This window comes from Dipodomys ordii, unplaced genomic scaffold (genome assembly GCF_000151885.1).
Source record: "Dipodomys ordii isolate 6190 unplaced genomic scaffold, Dord_2.0 Scaffold79, whole genome shotgun sequence".
Classification (NCBI taxonomy): domain Eukaryota; kingdom Metazoa; phylum Chordata; class Mammalia; order Rodentia; family Heteromyidae; genus Dipodomys; species Dipodomys ordii.
In genome coordinates this window covers 3,216,672-3,241,716 of record NW_012267295.1, presented here as the reverse complement: position 1 = coordinate 3,241,716, position 25,045 = coordinate 3,216,672, and the positions used below count along the sequence as shown (strand labels likewise).

At 45.5% G+C, this 25,045-nt stretch overlaps 1 protein-coding gene across 1 annotated transcript in view; it reads right to left on the bottom strand.

Annotated features, from left to right (window-relative positions):
• Fam227a (family with sequence similarity 227, member A) overlaps positions 1-25,045 on the bottom strand; it is a 37,528-nt gene that overhangs the window by 1,682 nt on the left and 10,801 nt on the right. Inside the window, exons 4-14 of the mRNA XM_013024791.1 lie at positions 24,648-24,661; positions 21,819-21,920; positions 20,407-20,511; positions 17,731-17,854; positions 15,183-15,290; positions 14,176-14,249; positions 10,884-10,971; positions 8,424-8,518; positions 6,207-6,364; positions 3,658-3,810; positions 2,427-2,555 (exon numbers count right to left, since the gene is read on the bottom strand). Of these exons, the coding sequence (XP_012880245.1) occupies positions 2,427-2,555; positions 3,658-3,810; positions 6,207-6,364; positions 8,424-8,518; positions 10,884-10,971; positions 14,176-14,249; positions 15,183-15,290; positions 17,731-17,854; positions 20,407-20,511; positions 21,819-21,920; positions 24,648-24,661 (1,150 nt within the window). The remainder of the gene's footprint in view (positions 1-2,426; positions 2,556-3,657; positions 3,811-6,206; positions 6,365-8,423; positions 8,519-10,883; positions 10,972-14,175; positions 14,250-15,182; positions 15,291-17,730; positions 17,855-20,406; positions 20,512-21,818; positions 21,921-24,647; positions 24,662-25,045) is intronic.

Here is a 25,045-nt window from a genome sequence, read left to right as displayed (position 1 = left end):
GCTGTCCCTCAGCTCTTCAGCTCAAGGCTAGCGCTCTACCACTTGAGCCACAGCGCCACTTCTGGCTTTTTCTGTTTATGTGGTACTAAGGAATGGAACCCAAGGCTTCATGCATGCTAGGCAAGCACTCTACCACTAAGCCACATTCCAAGCCCTACATTGGTTTTTTTTTCCCTTGTGTCTTGCAGTTACTTACCACAGACATAGAGGATAGTCCTGTGAGTAAAGCGCACCACATATTTACTCTGTGAGGTGTTTCCAACAATGTGTTGCCACAGATGCTCCACCGGTAAAGACCTCACCTCTACATTGGTTATTTTTGAGGTAACATCTTACTTTATGCCTCAGCTGGCCTCGGCTGAGATCTTACTACTTGTTCTTCCCCCTGTCACTGGGAATGACAGGCTTACACCGCTGCACCCAGCCTTTGGTTAAGACAGAATCACATGTGGGCGGCACAGTCCTTCAATCTCTACCTCTCAGGTAGTGAAATTACAGGCTTGACCCACCACATTCAGCTAGGAGTAATATTTTAAATAAAATGGTGTTTCCTCAAACCTGGTAGCAGAAGTGCTGTAGGTTTCGGAGGAGCTTTCTGGGCATGAGGAACAGAACTCTTCATGGCTCTGAACTGACACTGGAGAGGGAGAAGATTCCAACTTCACTTCTTGTTCCAACACTTCCTTTTCCTTCCTGTGGAGGGGAAACAAAACAGCAATAAAACCAGTTTGAAGTTTCTGTGACATTTCTTCAAGAATTTTGCTGGAGCTGGGCACTGGTGGCTCACACCTGTAATCCTAGCTACTCGGGAGGCTGAGATCTGAGGATTGCAGTTCAAAGCCAACCTTAGGCAGGAAAATCTAATTAATCACAGAAAAAGCTGGAAGTAGCGCCATGGCTCAAATGGTAGAGCACTAGCTAGCCTTGAGCAAAAAGGAGCTCAGGACAGCGCCCAGGTCCTGAGTTCAAGCCTCAGGACCACCAAAAAAAGAATTTCGCTGGAATCTTGACAGGTGTTAAGAAAAAATAAAGAGCTTACAGATTTGTCTGTGTTGCTAACACAAGTAACAGAAGCAGAGCCTCAGCACATTTCATACCCCTCATTGGTCTTCCAGTCATAATTGAAAAGAAGTGGGGCATCCAATCACTAGACTAGGCCTTGGAGTCATGGTCATCCAGGATGAGGTTCCTGACCTTCAGGACAAACCTACAATCTCAGCAGATAAACAAACAAATCTAGACTACATTCTGGAGGATGAGACCAGAGACCAGGGCACAGTGGGTCTTACTCAGTAGGGCAGTCAGGGAGGCCTTCCTGGAGGAAGGCCCATGTCACTGACTCCCCTGCCTTCTACTGGCTGCAGAGACACAAAGGCCTGGCTAATCAGAGCCTTGCTTTTGCTGGAACCTGCTGGTCCAGACCGAGAGGCTGGGGCAGAGACCCAGGCAGAGCCATCAGACTCTGTGAGGCTGGGGCAGAGACCCAGGCAGAGCCATCAGACTCTGTGAAACTTGGCTGGCAGAGGCTGAAGAGAGGAGGTGTCTCTTCCTTTTTGATCTAGCACTATGAAGACACAGAATTGGGGCTGTCTGGGGCTCTGAGGGCAAAGGCAGCTTGAAAAAGGAGCCAGCACCCAAAGAGAAGGATGGTGGAGGGAGGCAGAGCATGAAAACATCACAGATCCCTTAGGAGAAGTTTCTGAAGCCCAGGATTCACTTTGTGCTCACTTTGTGTTGTTGCTTGCAAGTAATAAACTCTGATTTGCATATTCATAGAGCCCAGAGCCCAGGGCGGGGCTCCGAGGGAGCAGCAGGTCAGCGGAAGCCCCCTGCCACAGTGGAGGAATCCCATGACAAGCCTTCCCTGCACTCTTTCCCACTGTGAATTCTTTTTTTTGTTTGTTTGTTTTTGTTTTTGGCCAGTTGTGGGGCCTGAGCTCTGGGCCTGGGCACTATCCCTCAGCTCTTCAGCTCAAGACTAGCGCTCTACCACTTGAGCTACAGTGCCACTTCCAGCTTTTTTTCTGCTTATGTGGTGCTGAGGAATCGAACCCAGGGCCTCATGCATGCAATGCAAACGCTCTACCACTGAGCCACCTTCCCAGCCCTGTGAATTCTTTTTTTTTTTTTTTTTGTCGGTCGTAGGGCTTGAACTCTGGGCCTGGGCGCTGTCCCTCAGCTCTTCAGCTCAAGGCGAGCGCTCTACCACTTGAGCTACAGTACCACTTCCGGTTTTCTGGTGGTTTATTGGAGATAGGAGTCTCACGGTCTCTCCTGCCCGGGCTGGCTTTGAACCTCGATCCTCAGATCTCAGCCTCCTGAGTAGCTAGGATTACAGGCGTGAGCCACCAGCGCCCAGCTTCCCACTGTGAATTCTTGACACTCTTCCCCCTTGAACTCTTTCCATGGTTTTGGTTTGTACCAACCTTGAAAGAGCCTCCATTTTTTTCAGGTTTCCTTTCAATTTCCTGATTTCCAACCGGGGATAGGGCGGGATGAACATGTAGTTGGTCTTCCTTTTTTCTGCTTCTAATTTATCAATATTCTTCATCTGCCTGGGTGGGACATGAGAAGATGAACATGGGAGAGAGTCAGTGTGGTCTTCTTGCCAGTCCTGGGCTTTGAGCTCCGGGCCTGAGCACTATTTGTGAGCTTCTTCTTACTTAAGGCTAGCGCTCTACCACTTGAGCCACAGCGCCACTTCTGGCTTTTTCTGTGTATGTGGTGCTGAGGAATCGAACCCAGGGCTTCATGCATGCTAAGCCACATTCCCAGCCTTCTAAAACACATTTTTACAAGTTCATTCATCAGTTAGCTAAGAGCCATGCAAGGAACCCGGCTGACAACCCAGCAGTGACTCGGTTACTCATCTCAGATCCCTGGAGATGCAGAGAAGACGAGGAAGTGTCCCTGTACTCTAGGATCATAAACACAAATTCCAGAAGAAGGCTTGATGAACATTAGCTACTGCTGCTATAGAACGTTTCTCCATGGTCTGTGCTCATGTAACTTTGGAGTGTACAATGGGAAGGCTGAACTGGATATTACATCAGCTGACTTTGGAAATGTGGCCAAATGTAGACACTTATTTTAGGGAGATGCAGATTATATGTATGCAAGGGAGGCAAAATAGCAATTAATGTGTGTGTGTGTGTGTATGTGTGTATATATATATATATATATATAATGTAAATTAAGATGCTGTCATCAGCTGGAATGTGGTGTACATGCCTGTAATCCCAGCTACTTAAGGAGGCTGAGGCAGGAGAATTACTTGAGCCCATGAGTTTGGAGACCACTCTGGGCAACACAGTGAGACCTCATCTCAAAAATAAAAATAAAAAAAGATGTTGTCATAAACTTCTCTGACATTATAGGGAGATATAAAAGGGCTGCATTTGCCAGGCACCAGTGGCTCATGTCTGGAATCTTAGCTACTCAGGAGGCAGGCTAAGATCTGAGGCTCACGATTTGAAGCCAGCCCAGGCAGGACAGAGACTGTTGTCTCCAATTAATCACCAAAAAGCTGGAGCTAGTCTTAAGCAAAAGCAGCTCAGGGACAGCATCCAGGCCCTGAGTGCAAGCCCCAGGAATGGCACCACCGCCACCACCAAAACCCTTAGGATAACTTCAGCAATAAAGAAACAAGCCTTGTACCTCAAGATGTTGTCTTGCAGTTCCTGTAAGTAACTATCAAAATAATTCCATTCCTGCCAGTGCAGGCGGTTGAGCTGTCTGAGTTTTTCCTTTCTCCTCTTCATGTTGTACAGGGACAGGTTGATGATATGAGCATAAGTTGGGACAGAGTCAGTAGATTCCGTTGTCAAGGAAAAGTCTCAGACTACCCAGCCGTGCTGTCCCCTTGCTTTTACTGGCCTATGCCTACTTCATGGGGAAAGATCCCCTGTTTCTTTCTGTGAGTTCTGCAGGATATACCTGCAATCCAAGCAAGCAATGGCCATTTGCCACTTAGCCACAGAAGGATGTCCAGTCCGAGGCTAGGAAGGCAAATGAAATCTTCCCCTACACCTGTGGATGGTAGGAAGCTAGGAAATACCTCTTGAGAATGTCTTAAAAGTCTCACTATTACCACCAGGGCAACACCACCAGGTCCCTCTCCTTTCAGGCCTAAGGTCTCATTCTCCACCTTTCTTCCCTCCTCCCTTTACCCCTTCTTGATTGGTAGAACCTCAGCTACACTTTCTATAAGCCAAAGAACCTCAAACAAGGTATGTTATCTTCTTTAGACCCACTTTCTTGTCTTATTGTAAGAGGTGTAACTGTACCTATTTCAGATGCTGATGATGTTGATGATGGTGCTAGTTGTTTAGCATCAGGTGGATGTCATTTAATCACACCACCATGAATTTTTATAATAGGGAATAGATTAAGATACATGGTGCTGAAGAGCTGGACACCAGTGCCTCATGCCTGTAATCCTAGCTGTTCTGGAGGCTGAAAGTCAAAGGATCATAGTTCAAAGCCACCCCAGGCAGAAAAGTCCACAAGATTCCATCTCCAAAAAAAAAAAAATCAGCAATCAGTTCTGAAGGCTTGGTAGAACACCAGCCATGAGCAAGTAAGCTGAGAAGGAAAAAAAAGTAGCCAAAAGCAGGTCTGAAGGCATGGTAGAACATCAGCCATGAGCAAATAAGCTGAGCAAGTTAAGTGTGAGGCCCTGTGCTCAAACCCTAGGACCAAAAAAACCCAGAAGATACTGAGTTGGAGCTTAAGCTGTGCACACTGACATCCTCAGGCCATGGATTGCTAAGCCAGAACTCAGGTCTGGGGTCATGCACCTCCAGATAGGCGTCATCCACTTCAGCACACTGACATATAGAACATGGAGTGACACATGAGAAATTGTCACAATGCCACACCACGCATTGTTCTTGTTCTTCCTATGGACATGTAAATAAGTTGGTGGACATGAAGCTCTCTAGGTTAAGTCCTACCTAGATGCTTGCAAAGGCTCCTGGGATGAGGAGCCCAAAGTACTGTGTCCCACGGAGCCCTTCCTCCTACTGCACCTCTCCTCTTCCTCACAGCCCCATGAGATGGGGTTTTATTTTTTAAATCCAGATTTTATAGATTAGAAAACAAATGAGACCTAGGGAGGAACTGGAACATACCTGAAATCACTTGGCTGGTTAGTGGTAGTGCTGGTGCTGGTGCTAGACCAGGAGATCAATTTGATTCCAAATAGAGCTTATATTCTGACTAACCTGGATGGAAAACTGCTAAGACACCAACATCTGCCACACCTTCTTTGTGGACACCTTAGGTCTGGGTTTTTGTTGTTGTTGTTTTGTACCAAATCTTGGAAGTCATGTGAGGATGACATTAGAGAAAAAACCTACATGGACAGCAGATCGCTACTCAGTGTACATTCCAGGATCAGTTTGCATCTGGGAAGCACTAATTAGTTTTTTTTTTTTGTTTTTTGACAGTCCTGGGGCTTGAACTCAGGGCCTGGGCTCTGTCCTTGAGCCTCTCTGTGCTCAAGGCTAGCGCTCTACTACTCGAGCCACAGTGTCACTTCCAGCTTTTTCTGTGTATGTGGAACTTAGGAACTGAACCCAGCGCTTCACGCATGCTAGGCAAGCACTCTACCACTAAGCCATATTCCCAGCCTGCTAATTAGTTTTTGAGAAAGAAAAAGTGCCTACATAGCTATTCATTCTGGGAAAGAATGAAAGGAGTTTTGTGTACTTGAGGAAAGTGTGTGTGTGTGTGTGTGTGTGTGTGTGTGTGTGTGTGTGTGTGTGTGTGTGTGTGTGTACATACTGAGGATTGAACTTAGGAGCTCATGTTCTTAACTTTTTCTACTTAAGGCTGGGACTCTACCATGTGAGCCACAGTTCCACTTCCAGCTTTTTGCTGGTATTGAAGAAAAGTCTCATAAACTTTACTCTCCAGGCTGGCTTCATACCTCGATCCTCAAATCTCCACTTTCTGAGTAGCTAGGATTACAGGAATGAGCCAAAGGCACCTGGCTCTCATGGGGAAACTTGGCTTGCTCATCATCTCTCAGCCATTTTGGGGCCTAGATGTAAAGCTAAGATAAGGCAAGCTTCTGCCTGAGGGTCAAATAGATGGCTGTCTTTGTTGAGCAGTCACGGTGCCAGACTTTGCATAAAAGCCTGCATGTTCCCCCAACCCCTGATCCTTGGAAAGGACAGTGGGGCCTGTGGGACCAAGGATATGGGAGGGCTTTGGTCCATTCATGCCGGGTTACCAGCATATCCTGGCCTTTATGGCACAGGGTAGCATGGTTAAGAAGATAGTACATGATCAGCGGGCTCTTTCCATAGAGGTTGAAAAGGCTGGGGGTCAGCTCAGGATTTTTGCAGGCAGTGCAGGACTGAGGAAAAAATAATTTTTTTTTTTGGTCAGTTGTGGGGCTTGAACTCTGGACCTGGGCACTGTCCCTGTGCTCTTCAGCTCAAGGCCAGTGCTCTACCACTTGAGCCACAGTTCTACTTCCAGTTTTCGAGTGGTTTATTGGAAATAACAGTCTCACGGACTTTCCTGCCTGGGCTGGCTTTGAACCGGGATCCTCAGATCTCAGCCTCCTGAGTAGCTATAAGCCATCAACGCCTGGCTGAGAAAATCATTTTTATGAGATATTGCCATGTTTATAGCATATATTAAGAAACAGGCCTGGCTGGGTGCTGGTGGCTCAGGTCTGCTACTCAGGAGAGTGAGATTTGAAGATCGCTGTTCAAAACCAGCCTGGGCAGGAAAGTCCATGAGACTCTTTTTATTTTTTTTTATTTGGTTGTGGGCCTGAACTCTGGGCCTGGGCACTGTCCCTCAGCTCTTCAGCTCAAGGCTAGCACTCTACCACTTGAGCCACAGCGCCACTTCCGGCTTTTTTTTTTCTGCTTATGTGGTGCTGAGGAATCAAACCCAGGGCCTCACACATGCAAGGCAAGCGCTCTACCACTGAGCCACCTTCCCAGCTCCCATGAGACTTAATTAACCACCAGAAAACTGGAAGTAGAACTGTGGCTTAAAGTGGTAGAGCATTAGCCTTGAGTAAAAAAAATCTCAGGCATAGCCCTGAGTTCAAGCCCTACAACAGACATATATATATATATATATATATATATATATGTATATATATATATATATATATATATGAAAACAAAAAAGAAATATGGTGGCTCACACCTCTACATAGGAGGTAGAAATTGGGAGGCTTATCATTTGAGGCCATTCTGGGGAAAAAGCTAATGAGACCTCATATTAGGAAGTGGAGATGTGACTCAAATGGTAGAGCACCAGTCTTAACTAAAAGAAAAAGCTAAGCAAGAGTATGAGGCAAGGCTCAGAGTTCAAGTCCTAACACTAGCACAAAAAATATGAAAAGCTGATAACCTAAAAACTATTTCAAGTATTATAATTTGTTATATTACTGAGGATTGAACTCAATATCTACCACTTGGTAGATAGTTTCTCTGCCATTTGAACTACTCTGCTAGTCCCTTTTTGTATTGGATATTCTTGAGATAGAGTCTTGGTTTTCAGAGCAAATAAAAAACTTTTTTAGCAAGGCATTGGTGGCTCATGCCTGTAATCCTAGCTACTCAAGAGGCTAAGATCTGAGGATTGCAGTTCAAAGCCAGCCAGGGCAGGAAAGTCTGTGAGACTCTTATCTCCAATTAACCACCAGAAAACCGGAAGTGGCGCTGTGGCTCAAATGGTAGAGTACTAGTCTTGAGCTGAAGAGCTGAGGGATAGCATCTAGGCCCAGAGTTCAAGCCCCATGACTGACAAAAAAAAAATTAGAGTAACCTTTTTTAGAGTTCTTACCCTAACATTTTCACAGAGATATATTTCCTAGCCATGTCTCCCACTCCCTTTTTATTTTCAGTACTGGAGCTTGAACTCAGGGCCTTGCATTCTTGCTTAGCTTTACCACTCACTCAAGGCTGGTACTCTACCACTTGAGCCACACCTCCACATCTGGCTTTTTGGTGGTTAACTGGATATAAGAGTCGTTTGGATTTGTCTGCCTCAATCATCAGACCTCAGCTTCCTGAGTAGCAAGGATTATAAGAAGCATGAACCATGGGCCCCTAGCCAATCCCACAAACTGACAACGGGGATACTGGGGCTTGACCTCAGGGTGTGGGTGCTGTCCCTAGTTTTTTTTTTTTTTTTGTCCCTAGTTTTTTTGTTTTTTGCAAAAGACTAGTTCTCTCCCACTTGAGCCACAGACCCACTTCTGGATTTTTTTTGTTGTTGTTGTTTAGTAGATATAAGAGTCTCACAGACTTTTCTAACCAGGCTGGCTTTGAACTGCAATCTTCAGATCTTAGCCTCCTGAGTAGCCAGGATGACAGGTATGAGCTGCCAGTGCCTGGCTTTCCTTTTAAACCATCTCTACTCTGACATTTCCAGTCATGAATGCTTACCTCTTTAAACATATTTGCATATTCTCTGGCTTCTGATATTCTCTTGACTTGTCGTGTGGCTTTCCTCCAGACTAGGGTCTGACGACGAGGATATCCTGTCCATGTGATATAGCATAAAAGTGATCATGAGAGTTAGCCAGGGATGATGAGGAAAAGCACAAAGTCAATCTTAGCCACCAGTGAGTGAAGAAACCTGGATGCAGTTGTACCACTGCAAGATGCTACAGGATACAGCTACCATAAATCCTGTGATTTCACTTGCTTTTCATCTGGATAAACACATGGAGGCCATGTGTTTGTTTATATACTAATCTGTTATCCAACAAATATTTGCTCAACACCTACTATGATCAGGTCCTTGCTCAAATGCTAGAAACAGACTATCTCCAAGAACTTCCCTGTTTACTGACAAAGAAGAGGAAATGTAAGCAATAAGATAACACTAACTAGGATGACATGTTAGCACTCTACAGGATACAGTGTGTCCACAGAACAAGGAAGGAGAGAGCTAAAGTATTTCAAAATGTGAGGCAGCAACAGGAAGGAGGTTGCAATTAAGATAGCAAAACAACTCTTACACAAAATATTGCTTTTTTGGGGAGGGGGGGAACAGATTAACAGAGAAACAACAGATCATTCATACAGAACTTATTAAAATGATTGCCGTTCTCAGCAATAACAATGAAAGGTAGCAGTGGAACAAAATCATCAAAGCATGGTAAGCAAATGTCTGCTCATTATGGCTGGAAGTGGAGCTCAGAGCAGCACTTGCCTTGTAGGTGGCAAGGCCCTAGGTTTGATTCTAGTACCACACCAGAAACAAACAAAAACAACTGAAGCCAGACTTTTATACCCAGCAAAACTACCCTTCAAGGACCAAGAAAAACATTCAAAGAAAAACAAAAATTATTAAGAACTTACAAAGAAACATGTGATTAAAAGAAAAAAGACTAATAAAGAAGGGAGGAAGAGACACAGAGAGAGAAATAAATATTTATGCACCATGTATGTTTTTTTTCCAGAAAGAAGAAAAATAATCCCAAAAGGTGACTCTTCAGTAAATAGGCAAATAAAAGTACACTTTAACATTGATCATAGAATTTTATGATAATAATAATGTCATTTAATTGTGGGGTTTTGAAATAGGACAGGAAGGCCAAAAATAATGGACAAAGTACCACTAAAGTCTAGAAGAGATTGGGATTGCAGCACTCACAAATCTTTGCTTTATTCAGGAAAGGGCAAGGGTTAAGGTATTTACTTTTAGATGAAGTTAAATACGCATGATAGAATTTCAAAATCATATAATAAAAAGGGATTTAGTCTTGGCCTCAGGGGGACAGGTAGCTCTTTGTCATGGGAGACTGACCTACATAGGCTTAGTAGCCTCCCTGACCTCTACCTGCTAAGTGCCTGAAGCAATTAATCACTATAGCATACCTGGGCTGCCTTCAAACCTTGATGTAGGATTATAGGCATAAAAGCCATGGCCACCCAGTAATAGAACTCTTTACAGAGGAAAATTGCCCCTGTTTGAGACCCACTGCAACAAAAATATGTACAGAATGTTGCTGTTCCCATATAGAAAGACTACTGTAAGAAAAAGAGAACCAACCGGGCCCCAGTGGCTCATGCCTGTAATCCTAGCTACTCAGGAGGCTGAGATTTGAGGATTATGGTTCAAAGCCAGCCCAGGCAAGGAAAGTCTATGAGACTCATCTCCAGTATACCACCAGAAAACCTGGAAGTGGCATTGAGGCTTAAGTGGTAGAGCACTCACCTTGAGCTGAAGAGCTGAAGGACAGTGCCCAGGCCCAGAGTTCAAGCCCCGTGACTGACAAAAATGAAGAAGAAGGAGGAGGAGGAGGAGGAGGAGGAGGGAAAGAAAGACAGAAAGAAAGACAGAAAAAGAAAGAAAGAAAGAAAGAAAGAAAGAAAGAAAAAGAAAGAAAGAAAGAAAGAAAGAAAGAAAGAAAATTTAGCAAGGGTTTAGTTTGGGAAAGAAAGTAGGATAGGGCACTGGTGGCTCACACCTGTAATTCCTAGCTACTCGGGAGGCTGCAATCTGTGGATTGAGATTTGAAGCCAGCTGGGGCAGAGAAGTCCATGAGACTCTTAGCTCCTGTAAACTACTCAGAAAAAGCCAGAAGTGATGCTGTTGCTCAAGTGGTAGAGTGTTAGCCTTGAGCAAAAAGAGGCTCAAGGACAGTGCCCAGGCTCTGAGTTCAAGTCCCAGGACCAACATACACACACACAAAGATTGAACTCCTATTTACAACTATAGAGCATACCCAGTGATTATGGAACCAAAAAAACAATTTCATACTCTCCTAAAATACTGTTTTTTACTAAGGCCTAGGATAGAAACCCCAGAAAAAAAGCAAACAGCCAATGAACCAGAATTTGGAAGGTCAATACTGAATTGCAAACCACCATTTCCCCTTGCAGAACTCAACATACCTTTGGCAGCACCCTGCAATTGCCAGCTTTCTTCTGTACTCAACTTGCCAGGAGGGAGTTTATCATTGATCAAATATGCACTACAAGACTTCAGGAAGAAAAAGAGCAAAGTCAGCAATACTGGTGGCACAAGGAACATGCAGCTCAAGGGTTTCTCAGTTTTAGCAAAAGAACACAAAGACAGAAAGCACTCATCTCCAATTAACCAGCAAAAAGGTCAGAAGTGGAGCTAGCCTTGAGGGACAGTGCCTAGGCTCTGAGTTCAATCCCTAGGACTGGCACAACAAAACACACGTGCGGGCGCGCAAATACACACACACACACACACACACACACACACAAAACTTCAGCAGGAATCAAGCACTCCTGTAATCACAGGAGGTTGAGATGTAAGGATCACAGTTCAAAGCTAGCCCAGGCAGAAAAGTCTATGAGACTCATCACCAAATAATAACAAAAAAAGGAGTAGTAGTGATATGGTGGCTCAAGGGTAGAGTGCTAGCCTGAAATAAACAGCTAAGCAAGGGTGTAAAGCCCTGAATTCAAGTCCCAGTGATGGCACACATGCATTTAAAAAAATATCAGTGACTTTCAGGATTCCAAAGTTTTGGATCATTTCTGTTTCTGGGTAGAAGATGGAATCTCTTAGCTGGGTTCTTGAAATAACAGTTGGAAAGCTTTATGTGTTACAGTACAAAGGCAGGCGGTTGTGACAGGCGGTGTCCAAACACTGAGTAATATTTTCATCTGGTTCTCTGAGTGACAGCTGTCCCTGAGAAGCACCTGTTCCACCAGTGCTCTGGGGTGGTATTTCTGGAGCCCCATTCATATGGGCCAGGAGTAAATGATCATCATCAAGTCTAGAAAGCTTTGGTGAGTGCCTTCTATGTGCTGGGCCTGTGTCCTGAGATGAAAGAGCTAGAACAGTCCTGGGGGAGAGCAGAATGAGGTGGCTGAGGAGAAGATGATCCTGAACTTGAGGGAGTATGAGTCTGGAGAAGCTGCTGGAGGCGGGAGGTTAGGCAGGAAGTGACTCCATTGATAAGATACCTGTGGAAGGTCATCACAGGAAGTGATCCCATTGATGGATGCCCAGGGAAGGCAGTCACTGGGTAGGGACTGGGGTGGGACTATGAGGAAAAGGAAAAAAAGCTGCTGTAGTCAGAGGCTAAGAGTCACCAACCTGAGCATCAGACTTCCCTAGTGAGGCCAAGGAGGCAGCTAGATGTGAGCTCTGAGCAGGGTAGGGTAGACAAAGGCCTGGTATTGCTGCAATATGAGGGATGTTTGAAGCCACCAGACCAGACAAGGCTACCACAAGGCCACGCTGTCACACAGAGTGTGACAGGAGCCAACAGAGATGCTTAAGAATGGGGAGCTGGCTGAATGTTGGTGGCTCATATCTGTAATTCTAGCTACTAGAGGCTGAGATCTGAGGATCACAGTTCGAAACCACTTGGGTCAGAAAAGTCTCTAATTCCTCAGCAAAAAAAAAAAAAAAACAGAAGTGGAGGGATGGCTCATGTAGTAGAGTATCAGCCTGAGCAAAGAAACCAAGCAAGAGTGTGAGCCCCTGGGTTCAAATCTCAATACACACAACATACACACACACACACACACACACACACACACACAAAGGTGTACACACATACAGAATGGGCAGCCAGTGAGGAAGAAAGGTGCTCTGGCAATTAAAAAAAATTTTGGTGTTATGGGCTGGGAAGGTGGCTCAGTGGTAGAGCGCTTGCCTTGCATGCTCAAGGCCCTGGGTTCGATTCCTTAGCACCACATAAGCAAAAAGAAAAAACCGGAAGTGGCACTGTGGCTCAAGTGGTAGAGCGCTAGCCTTGAGCTGAAGAGCTGAGGGACAGCGCCCAGGCCCAGAGTTCAGGCCCCAAGACCGGACCCAAAAAAAAAACAAACAAAAATTTGATGTTAATGTAGGTCATGAAGAACAATCTACTTTTCCCAAGAAACTAAAAACAGCTGGGCTCTGGTGGCTCACACTTGTAATACTGACTACCCAGGAAGCTGAGCTCTGAGGACTGATGATTGAAGACAGACTTGGAGGAAAAGTCGGTGAGACTCTTATCTCTAATTAACTACCAAAAAGCCGGAAGTGGAGCTGTGGCTCAAAGTGGTATGGCACTAACCTTGACCACAAAAGTTCAGGGACAGAACCCAGGCCTTGAGTTAAAGCCCAGGACCAACACACACACACACACAAAAAACCAAAATAATAATAATAATTTAAAAAACCCAAACCTAACAATCTACCATATGATTCAGATGATTCAGCAACCACATTTCTTGATATCCATCAAAAGGAAATGAAATTAGCACAATATTTACCAGTGGGCTGGGAATATGGCTTAGGGGTAGAGTATTTGCCTAGCATGCATGAGGCCCTGGGTTCAATTCCTCAGTACCACATAAACAGAAAAAGCCGGAAGCGGTATTGTGGCTCACGTGGTAGAGTGCTAGCCTTGAGCAAAAGAAGCTCAGGGACAGTGCCCAGGCCCTGAGTTAAAAACAAACAAACAAAAACAAAACAAAAAACAAGCCAGGCACGGTGGCTCACACCTGTAATCCTAGCTACTCAGGAGGCTGAGATCTGAGGATCGTGGTTCCAAGCCAGCCAGGGCAGGAAAGTCTGTGAGACTCTTATCTCCAATAAACCACAAGAAAAACCAGAAGTGGTGCTGTAGCTCAAATGGTAGATCACTAGCTTTGAGCTGAAGAGCTGAGGGACAGCGCCCAGGCCCAGAGTTCAAGTCCCACAACCGACCCCCCCCCCAAAAAAAACCAACAAATCAGGGCTCCCATGTTTATTGCTTTGGAGTTCACAATAGCTAGGGTATAGAATCAGCCTACTTGGGCACCAACAGGGCAGGAGAAGAAGCAGGTATGAGGGATGACAACCAGATTGCAGGCTTCCCTGAGGGTTAATGGAAGAAAAATGCAGAAAATATCTTATGCAGCCTCCTTGGCGCTCAGAGGCTGGCTCCAAGCCTGTGGCCACCCCTTTCTGAGAAAATAGGCTAGAACCAAGCAGGGGAGCCCCCTGGAGGTGTGGTTCAAATGACAGAATGCCATTTGTGTATGAAAAAACCAAGTAAGAGCAAGAGGCCTTGAGTTCAAGCCCCAGTACCAGCACATACACTCAGAGAAAAAATGAGCGGGCGGGGGGGGGGGGGGGAAGTGCAGGGGTACGGGGAGCCAATGCTGGAGCAGCCCGGGTCTCTTCAGTTTAGGGGCTCCTAAGAGTTCAGGTCTGGGTCTCTCCACTTACCTGAGCGTGGATGTTTTTTTTCTGGCCTGACTTGAGAGAGGTTTTCTTTAAATTGAAGAGAGAAAATTCTCTTCCTAAGAAAGGGGACAGGCTGTTATTTGGTTTCTTCCCCGCCTCTCCTCCCTTCCCTGCCTCTCCTCCCTTTCTTCCCCATTCCTATTCTTCCCCTGGTTGTGATTTTTTGATTTTGCACTCATCCAAGGGGCAAACCTGTTACATTTCCACCCCTCCCTGCCTGCCTGCCCACGCCCCAGCTCAGTGTGCAAACCTCTGTGGTACAGTTATATTGTCTAAATTGCCCCCTGGCTCACAGTGCTCCCTATCCTGCTATAGCAATGACACATTGTAGACACCTCTCACTGGAAATTTGTGTGTGTGTGTGTGTGTGTGTGTAAGCATACGTGAGTGCCAGCACTGGCACTTGATCTCAGATCCTAGGCCCTGTCCCTGAGTTTTTTTGCTCAAGGTTTGCACTCTATCTATTTGAGCCACTAGTGCCACTTCCAGTTTTCTGAGTGTTAATTGGAGATAAGAGTCTCAAGGACTTTCCTGGCCTGGTTGGCTTTGAACTGAGATCCTCTGATCTCAGCCTCCTGAGTCGCTAGGATTACAGGTATAAGTTACTGGCACCTGACTCCCTTAGCTTTTTTTGCCCAAGGCTGGAGGCCTACCATTTGAACTTCCAGCTTTTTTGTAGTTAATCAGAATAAGAATCTCATGACTTTTCTGTCCAGGCTGGTTTCACTCCTTAATCTTCAGATCTTAGCCTCCTAAGTCGCTAAAATTACAGAGCTAAATCACTTAAAACCTACTATTTGACTATAAAATTTCACTCCCCACATCTCAATAGTTACATCATATGGACTCTAACTGAAGTTCACAAACACGGACGATGTACTCATTTGGAGATCCATGAGAACCGGGCTTGGGGACACAGATGTTATAGCCTTCGGTTGCCTGGGTTAGATGGTGGTTGGGTGTAGCAGGGACATTGGCTGGTATCTTACCTTTTGCCTGCCGTTTTCTGTGATTCAGTAATTCCTCTCTCCGGAATCTCTCTGGATCCAATTCTGAATAGTCCCAGTCCTTATAGCACTGTATACGAGGATATGTCCCTAAAAGAAGTTGAGAATGATAGTGGACATTTCTGCTAAGTAGACCAAAGCCTCAAAATTACACCTGGTTCTAGGGAGGCTGTGCTTCAAGACTAGCCTTGCCCCACAGTGGCCTGAATACTTCACTTCCTCTCTAGAGGGCTTTGTTTTATTTTATTTTTTGTGACAGTACTGAAACTTGAACTCAGGACCTAGGTGTCATCCTTTAGATTTTTTATTTTTATTGTATTTTATTTTTGCCGGTTGTAGGGCCTGAACTCTGGGTCTGGGCGCTGTCCCTCAGCTCTTTAGCTCAAAGCTAGCATTCTACCACTTGAGCCACAGTACTACTTCTGGCTTTTTCTGCTCATGTGGTGCTAAGGAATTGAACCCAGGGCCTCATGCATGCGAGGCAAGCACTCTACACTGAGCCACCTTGCCATTTGTTCATTCTTGGGCTTCTTTGATTCTTCAAATCAGTATGGTAAGGAATTAATAGCAAGCCTGAGACTGCTAACCTTAGAGCTGGGCTTTGGCTGGTGTCTGGGAGTTTGTTGGGGAAGGAAGGGTTCCTTATGCTGATATAAAACTTCATTATGCTCCTTGTGCCTAGGCGCTTTGCACTCCTAGTGGGGCTCTTGCAGAACATCTGCTTTCCTGGAATTGTGAGGTGGGCTAGACAGAGGTGTTGCCATGTTGGTCCCTAATAAAACCTATACCACTGCATCTCTCATGTGTTTCCCCAGGGAAAACACCACACAAAGTTGCTTTGTTTTCTTCAAAGGGCACACAGGGCTCTGTGTGGAGGTGCAATAAGGCGTAGCAGTTCTGTTTTGTTTTCTTTTGTTTTTGGTCGGTCCTGGGGCTTGCATTCTGGGCCTGGGGACTGACCCTCAGCTCTTCAGCTCAAGGCAAGCACTCTATCACTTGAGCCACAGCGCCACTTCTGGCTTTTTCTGCTTATGTGGTGTTGAGGAATTGAACCCAGGGCCTCATGCATGCGAGGCAAGCACTCTACCACTGAGCTACTTTCCCAGCCCATGGAGTAGTAGCTCTGACTGTAACTGACTTAGCTGACTCCTGGGAGTCCCCTAAGGTGGGGATGATCTTGTAGAGCCCCCAACACAACGGTGCTTAACTTAAGCTGGGCGTGGTGGCTCACGCCTGTAATCCTAGCTACTGAGGAGGCTGAGATCTGAGGATCACGGTTCAAAGCCAGCCCAGGCAGGAAAGTCTGTGAAACTCTTATCTCCAATCAACAACCAGAAAAGCGGAAGTGTGCTGTGGCTCAAGTGGTAGAACACTTGCCTTGAGCCAAAGAACTGAGGAGCAGTCCCCGGGCCCAGAATGCAAGCCCCACGACCGACAAAAAAAAAAAAAAAAAGGTGCTTAACTTAACACAGTATCTAGGACACAGGATCCTCAAAAAAAACTGGAGCAGTACTGGGATTGAACTCAGCCTGGCACTTGCTAGGCAGGTACTTGACTCCTGACCCATGCCTCTAGCCCTATTTTGTACACCAATTGCAACTTTTAAAGAAGGGTCTGTGGAGCAGGCATGGAGCTGCTCCGTGTGTACAGGAGGGCAAACAATATTGGCCACTTGGGTCATATGAAGGCTGTGATTATCTAACCAGGATGCTGCTTTGGGGTCCATCAGCACAAGTTCAAAGTTTAGTAAGAGAGCTGAGTTGGAACTTGAGTATCTTAAGAGAGGCCTCCTTTCCTTTCTCCCTGGAGAGAAAGGGAACAAAAATTGATCAGGGAGGCATGTCTCAGAACAGTTTCCAAGGAAGCAGGAAAATGCTTCTTGGGCTCTAACCAGTATTCCTCTCCTTAGTGTTAAGAAGAGAAAAGGAAAATTGCCTTGATGAAGAGCGTCATGGTGAACAAGAATGTTCTTAGACCCGGTGCCAGTGGCTCACACCTGTAGTCCTAGCGACTCAAGAGGCTGAGAACTGAGGATTGTGGCTCAAAGCCAGCCTTAGCAGGAAAGTCTATGAAGCTCTTTTTTGTTTTTGTTTCTGCTAGTCCTGCGGCTTGAACTCAGGGCCTAGGCACTGTCCTTTAAGCTTCTTTTGCTCAAGGCTAGCACTCTACCACTTGCCACAGCACCACTTCTGGCTTTTTCTGTGTATGTGGTGTGGAAGAATGGAACCCAGGGCTTCACACATGCTAGGCAAGCACTGTACCACTGAGCCACCTTCCCAACCCTGTGAGACTCGTCTCTTCTATTAACCACCAACAAGCCAGAAGTGGAGCTCAAATGGTAGAATACCAGTCTTGAATAAAAAAGCTCAAGGACGGTGCCCAGGCCCTCTAATACTGGCAGGCGCGTGAGCACACACACACACACAACCAACCAACCAAACAAACAAAAAATCCCAGAATGTTCTTAGGTTCTGGTGGAAATCATTTGGTCCAAATTAAATTTCCTGAGGAGGAAGCAGCCACTACTCACCTGTTATCCACAGGTTCATGGTGTTGCAGATCTCCGTCTTAAATTCATGCGTGTTGAACCAGGACTGTGGGAAGCAGCAGCAGAAGCTGGTGTACACACCTTTGCTCAGAAGTGATGGGAATTTCTGTAGAGGGGTGGGGAGGGCACAGAGCACAGCCAATGTTCTCCGCATTTCTGTCCCCAGAAAAGAGCCTTGACTTCAGAAACATCTGTGATCAAATTCTGGCTGGATAGCAAGCTGTCTTCTTGTTCCTTAGGGAGCATTCTGGGCCTTGGGCTGCCCCCATCCTTAAGGTCAAGTCCTCAAGCATCCTGATAATTATGCGGCAACCCCTACTCTCCCGAGAACCTCTATGCCTAGTCATTTGCTGCCCCAGTGCCAAGATGATAATAAGGCAGATAGCCCCAGAGTACTATCTCCCAAATATCCTAGCAAGCATCGGGGTATTCTTGTGCATTTTTTTCCCATTTCTAGAGCTTGAACTCAGGGCCTGAGCACTGTCCCTGAGCTTCTTTTGTTCAAGGTTAGCACTCTATCACTTGAGCCACAGCACCACTTCCAACTTTTTCTGTTTATGTGGTACTGAGGAATGGAACCCAGGGCTTCATGCATGCTAGGCAAGCACTCTACCACTAGGCATTCTTGTGCATTCTTAACTATGACTGAGCTCAAACTATACATTTACATCTGACTATACCTATTTAATATTACAATATAAACACTTCTGCAAGTTATGATATATTCTTTGGAATTGTTTTTCACCAGTGACCTTCATGATATTATCTTGAGCGGGCATAGCCAAAAGTATTTACACAGACCTGTCAGTGGAGATTGTCTTTTTCTCAAGACATTACATATTACATTGAATATTTTTGTTTATTATGCTACCTAGCATAATAAAATACTAGACACTAGTATTAGTTCTAGACATCGAGCAGATAGACACTCAAAACTGCTAAATGGTTGAAGGTAGTGCTATGGCTCAAGTGGTAGACCACCAGCCATAAGCACAAAAAACTCAGGGACAGTGCCCAGAGTTCAGGCCCTAGGGCCAGCACGCATGCGCGTGCGCGGACACACACACACACACACACACACACACACACACACACACACACACACAAATCTGCTGATGAACAGAACATGTGAATGGAAACAGTTTCTCTTGAATACTAGATTATGACCCTAAAACAAGGGTTGAAGAAAGAGAAAACTAGTTATGACCCCAAAACAAGGTTAGATGATTGGTCTTCTGTCTCCTTCCCTCCCTCCCTGCCTCCCTCCTTCCCTCCCTTCATTTCTTTCCCTTCCCTCCCTCCCTCCCTCCATTTCTTCTTTCCTTCCTTCCTTCCTTCTTTCAGATAGGGTCTCACTGTGTAATCTAAGTTAGCCTTGAACTTGAGATCTTCCTGCCTTTACCTCCTGAGTACTTGGGTTAAAGGTATTTTAATCCCCCTGGGCACTGGTGGTTCACACCTGTAATTCTATCTATTCAAGAGGCTGAGATCTGAGGAGCCTGGGCAGGAAGGTCTATTAGACTCTTATTCCCAATTAACCAGCAAAAAGCCAGAAGAGCTGGGCGCCAGTGGCTCACACCTGTCATCATCAGGAGGCTGAGATCTGAGAATCACAGTTGAAAGCCAGCTCGGGCAGGAAAGTCCATGAAACTCTTATCTCCAATAAACTACCAGAAAACTGGAAGTGGCACTGTGGCTCAAGTGGTAGAGCGCTAGCCTTAAGCTGAAGAGCTGAGGGACAGTGCCCAGGCCCAGAGTTTAAGCCCCACAACCAAAACAAACAAACAAAAAAAAGCCAGAAGAAAAGCTGTAGCTCAAACTGGTACAGTGCTAGCCTTAAGCAGAAAAGCTTAAGGCTGGGACAGACAGTGCCCAGCCCTGAGTTCAAGCCTTTTTGGCACAAAAAAAAAATAGCCAGGTGCCAGTGGCTCACACCTAGCTACTCAGGAGGCTCAGATCTGAGGACTGCACACACACAAAAAAGTGAATAGAAATCTAAGTTCTTTCCTTCTCCTTCCTTCCTTTCCTTTCCTTCCTTCCTTCCTTCTTTCCTTCCTTCCTTCCTTCCTTCCTTCCTTCCTTCCTTCCTTTCCTCCTTCCTTGTGGTAGTACTGGGGTTTGAAATCCAAACTCTGTGCTTGCTAGGCAGGTGTTCCCCTTTGAGTCTTGCCTCCAGTCCTTTTTGTTCTGGTTATTTGTGAGATAGGGTCTGGACATGGTCATTCTATTTATACCTCTCCACCATTGCTGGGATACCAGGCAGCTGTCACCACACCCAGCTCTTTCTGTTTCAATGGGATGCTACAGTTTTTTGTTTGTTTGTTTTTGCCAGGGACCATGATCTTCTCATGTAGCAGGGATGCCATGCATAGACCACCAGTACCCAGCCTAATGTTCAACTTTTCTTTTTTTGTTGTTGGGGGGGGGGATCTAGTCATGGGGCCTGAACTCTGGGCCTGGTGCTGTCCCTCAGCTCTTCAGTTCAAGGCTAGTGCTCTACCACTTGAGCCACAGAGCCACTTCTGGCTTTTTTCTTTTTGCTTATGTGGTGCTGAGGAATCGAACACAGGGCCTCAGGCATGCAAGGCAAGCACTCTACCACTGAGCCACCTTCCCAGCCCCAATGTTGAACTTTTCTAAGCAGTAGCTGATGCTTACTTTTAAAAGCGCCTCTTCATAGTGGGACCTGGGTAAATGGAACAAAATGACGGCATAATGTTGGGCTATTCGGTCAAACAGCTTATGCTGGATTTCCTTGTTCGGCTGCCAAGAATAGAAATGGAGAAGGAATTACTAGAATGCCTGTTGCAACATCCAAAGGGCTGGTTTCTTCTTTTGCAGTACTAGAGTTTGAACTCTGGGCCTCATACTTCCTAGGCAGGCACTCTACTGCTGAGTCTTGCCTCTAATCCTTTCTTTGATTTTTTTTGAGACAGGGTCTCCCTTCCTGCCAGACATGTTCCTGGACCTAGTCAGCCTATTTTTTACTTCCTACCTTGCCTGGCATGACAGCTGTGAGCCAACATGCCCAACTTCTTCCTTTGAGATGGAGTCTTATGGACTTTTCTTCCTGGGTAAATTTTAAACAGTAACCATCCTAACTTCAGTTCCCCAGATAGTAAAGATTATGGGATTGAGCAACCAGTGCTCAACTTGGGATTCTTTTTATTTGTCTGTTTTTTGTCTCGTTTTTGTTTTGGTACTGGTCCTGGGGCTTAATCTCAGGGTCTAGGTACTGTTCCTGAGCTTTTTATCCTCAGGGCTGGTATTCTACCATTTGAGCCACAGCTCTACTTCCAGCTTTTCTGGTGGTTTGATATAAGAGTCTACAGGATCGAGGATTCAAAGCTAGCCTGGGCAGGAACATCCATGAGACTCTTATCTCCAATTATCCACCAGAAAACCAGAAGTGGCACTGTGGCTCAAGTGGTAGAGCACTCACCTTGAGCTGAAGAGCTGAGGGAAAGCACCCAGGTCCAGAGTTCAAGCTCTGTGATTGACCCCCCCCCCAAAAAAAAGTGATAATAATAGCCAGGTGCCAGTGGCTCACACCTGTAATTCTAGCTACTCATGAGGCTGAGATCTGAGGACCTCAGTTTAAAGCCAGCCTGGGCAAGAAAAGTCTGTGAGACTCTTATCTCCATAAACTACCCAGAAAAAGCGAGAAGTGGCACTGTGGCTCAAGTGGCAGAGTGCTAGCCTTGAGCATAAAGAGGCTCAGGGATAGCACCCAGGCCCTGAGCTCAAGCTCTAGGATTGGAATTACAACAACAATAATAGCAACTTAGGCTGATCCTGGTAGCTTATGTCTGTAATCCTAGCTACTCAAAAGGCCGAGATCTGGGGATCAAGGTTTGAAGCTAGCTTGGGCAAGAAAGTCCTTGAGACTCTAATTAACCACCAAAAAGCAGGAAGTAGAGATATAGTTCAAGTGGTAGAGCACTAGCATGAACACAAAAGCTCAAAGAACAGTGCCATGGCCATGAGTTCAAGCCCCAGGATCAGCACAAAATTAAAACCAACAAATAAATACCTTAAGTGATAGAGAGAACCAATTAGATTCGTTTTACCTGGTACCTCTCATGAAATATCCACCAGAAGCTATCCAGCCATATGGCTTTGGGAGAACGAGAAGAGAGAAACTTCTCTAATTCTCTATCTGAACAGAAACACTTCAAAAGAAACAAAATTCACATTATTATTAATATGCTTGTTATTGCTATTATTATTTTGGTTTACTGAAACAGGGTCATGCTATGTAACTCAGAACTGACCTTGACTACTTGAACTCACTCACATTCCTTCTACCAGTGCTGAATTCCAGGCATGAGCCACTATACTGGAACTTTTTTTTTAACTTTTAAGTTTTGTTTCAGGTTATACTTGGGTTTGAACTCAGGGTCTCCCAAGTCATGCGCTCTACCATTTAAGCCACATCCCCAACACTTGTGCTTTGGTTATTTTTCAGATAGTGTCTGACACTTTTCACCTGGGCTAACCCGAACCATGGGCCTCCTATTTTCCATCTCCTATGTAGCTGGGATCACAGGCCACAGGCATGCCCCAATGCACCTTTTTTTTTTCTTAATTGCTTCATTTAAAATGTGGTTTGCCGGGCTGGGAAGTTGGCTCAGTGGTAGAGTGCTTGCCTTACATGCATGAGGCCCTGGGTTCGATTCCTCAGCGCCACATAAGCAGAAAAAGCCGGAAGTGGGGCTGAGGCTCAAGTGGTAGAGTACTAGCCTTGAGCTGAAGAGCTGATGGAGAGCGCCCAGGCCCAGAGTTCAGGCCTCACGACCGAAAAATAAATAAATAAATAAAATGTGGTTTCCCTTTCTAGTAGCTTGTTTATTGTTATTAAAGGCTCTGCCACCTGCCAGTCATCCGTAGATATATTGGGGTCATCACAAAAGTCCCTAACCTACCAGTGAGTGTCCAAGATTTGCATGGCCAGCTGATTTTAGTTTTCAAGATTTTTTTTTGGTGGGTCTTTGGGCTTGAACTCTGGGTCTGGGTGCTGTCCCTGAGCTCTTCAGTTCAAGGCTAGCACTTCACCACTTGAGCCATAGCTCCACTTCCAGCCAAGTGTTTTTAGATATTCTCACTTAACCTGGCAACAGCCATATGAGCACCTAGTATTGTCACAGAATAGGAAAGAAGATCTAAGATGTGGAAGAGCTTGGCAAGTAGTACAGCAAGCCCGGACTGCATCCCAAACTCTTCAGTCAGAAATGATCAACCTCAACCCATATGGGTACTAAACAAACCTGAGCACATGTATTCCAAAAGTAAAGCAACCATTCATGAGCTCAGAGCTGCAGAATACTTAGCTTGCTGTCCTAATATAACATGTAACATTTACTGAATGTTTCCTGTGTGTCTGTCCTGGGCTCTGCATCTGCCTTCCTCATCTTGCTCAAATGGACTGACTCAGACACAGCCAGGAAGCAGGAAGAGCCAGGAAGAGAAAAAGGAGACAAAGGGAAAGGAAGGCATGGAAAAAGGGGAGGGCATAGAAAGAGAGGGAGGGAAGAAGAGAATGGGAAGGGGGAAGACAGAGAGAAACAGAAGGTAGGAGATGGGTGGATGGTGGGTACACAGGTTGGAATGGAGTAAGGGGGACATTCTGAGATGCCAGGTCCTAGGAGGCTGAAATCTGAGGATCCAAGTTTGAAACCAGCCTGGACAGATTAATCAGCAAAACACTAGAGAGTGGCTTTGTGCGGCCACTTTGTTGCTTATGTGGTAGAGTATCAGCCTTGAGTGAAAGGGCATCAGGTACATCCACAGAACCTTGGCAGGGTGTTCTGGGCACAGCTCTCAAGGCTATGCATTCACCCAAGGGGCAGGAAGAAAATATCCAACTAATGTCTGTACATTAGTCACTTTTATGTTTCTGTGACAAAATGCCTGAGGAAAGCAACTTAGTTTATCTGAGCTGGCAGTTTCAGAGGTTTCAGTCAGGTTCTCTGGCCCTTGTAGCTGAGTACAGGCTGACAAAATGGCAGCAGAAGTGTGGCAGAGGAGGTTGATCATCTCATGGTAGCCAGGAAGCAGAGAGAGAATGAGGAAGGGGACAAAGGACATGTCCCCAGTGACCTACTTCCTTCAACTAGGCTCCACCTCGGAAGCGTTCCACCACTTCCCAACAAAAGCCATCCAACATTAAGGCCATCAATGAAATAATCTATTGTCAAAGGCAGATACCTCATGATTCAATCATCTCCCCAAAGTCCCACTCCATATATTACACGGGGATTGAGTCTTTTGCACATGAGCCTTTTTGATGGAGAGGTCATACCCTCATACCCATAACAATTTGATTAAAGGAAAATCAGCTTACTGATATGCACTGGAGCAGCTAACAACACAATGTGCAGTGCATATAGTCTATAAGCAGACATTATCTACAAAAGTGCTCAAAAGTTTTTGCTAATAAGATACATCATCAAAACACCCTGAGGAGCTGGGCATTTGTGGCTCATACTTGTAATCCTAGCTACTCAGGAGGTTGAGATCTGAGGATCATGATTTGAAGCCAGCCCAGGCAGCTAAATCTGAGAGACTCTTACATCCAAGTAAGCAGCAAAAAGTCAGAAGTGTAGCTGTTGCTCAAATAGTAGAGGGCCAGCTTTGAGTGAAAGATCCCAGCAAAAACACAAGTCCCTAAGTTCAAGCTCCAGTACTAGCACAAAAACAAAACAGGTGAGTACTAGTGGCTTACACCTGTAATCTTCAGGAAGCTGAGATTTGAGAATCACAGTTTGAAGCCAGCCTGAAAGTGGAGGTGTCACACAAGTGGTAGAGCTCTATCCTTGAGCAATAAAGCTCAGGGACAGTGCCCAGGCCCTGAGTTCAAGCCCCAGGACAGGCCAAAAAAAAAGCCTAAAAATACTCACCTTAAAGACCACTGCTGGGGTGGGGGGAGTGTAGTGGTAGAGATGGAAGGGCAGGGATGGTAGGGGAAAAACAAAGGAGGAGGCAACAATACTTGATAAGAAATGTACTCATGAAGAAATCATGTTGAGCGAGGTAAGTTAAGAGCAAAGAGATAAAAGGTACATGGTCTCCCTGATAAGTGGATGTTAAATCCAAAATGTTAGGTGACACTACAAAATTAACAGGACTTAAGAAACAAAGAACTTCCACTCATCTGGTCGAACCACTACTAAATAACCCCATGCTGCTGATCACATGTATGGTGTATAGTGTACACCGTTATATGTTATAGACCGTGATAGACAATTTGCTCCAGGAAAGTTAGAATGAGTTTGTGACTTTAAATGAGCATCATTAT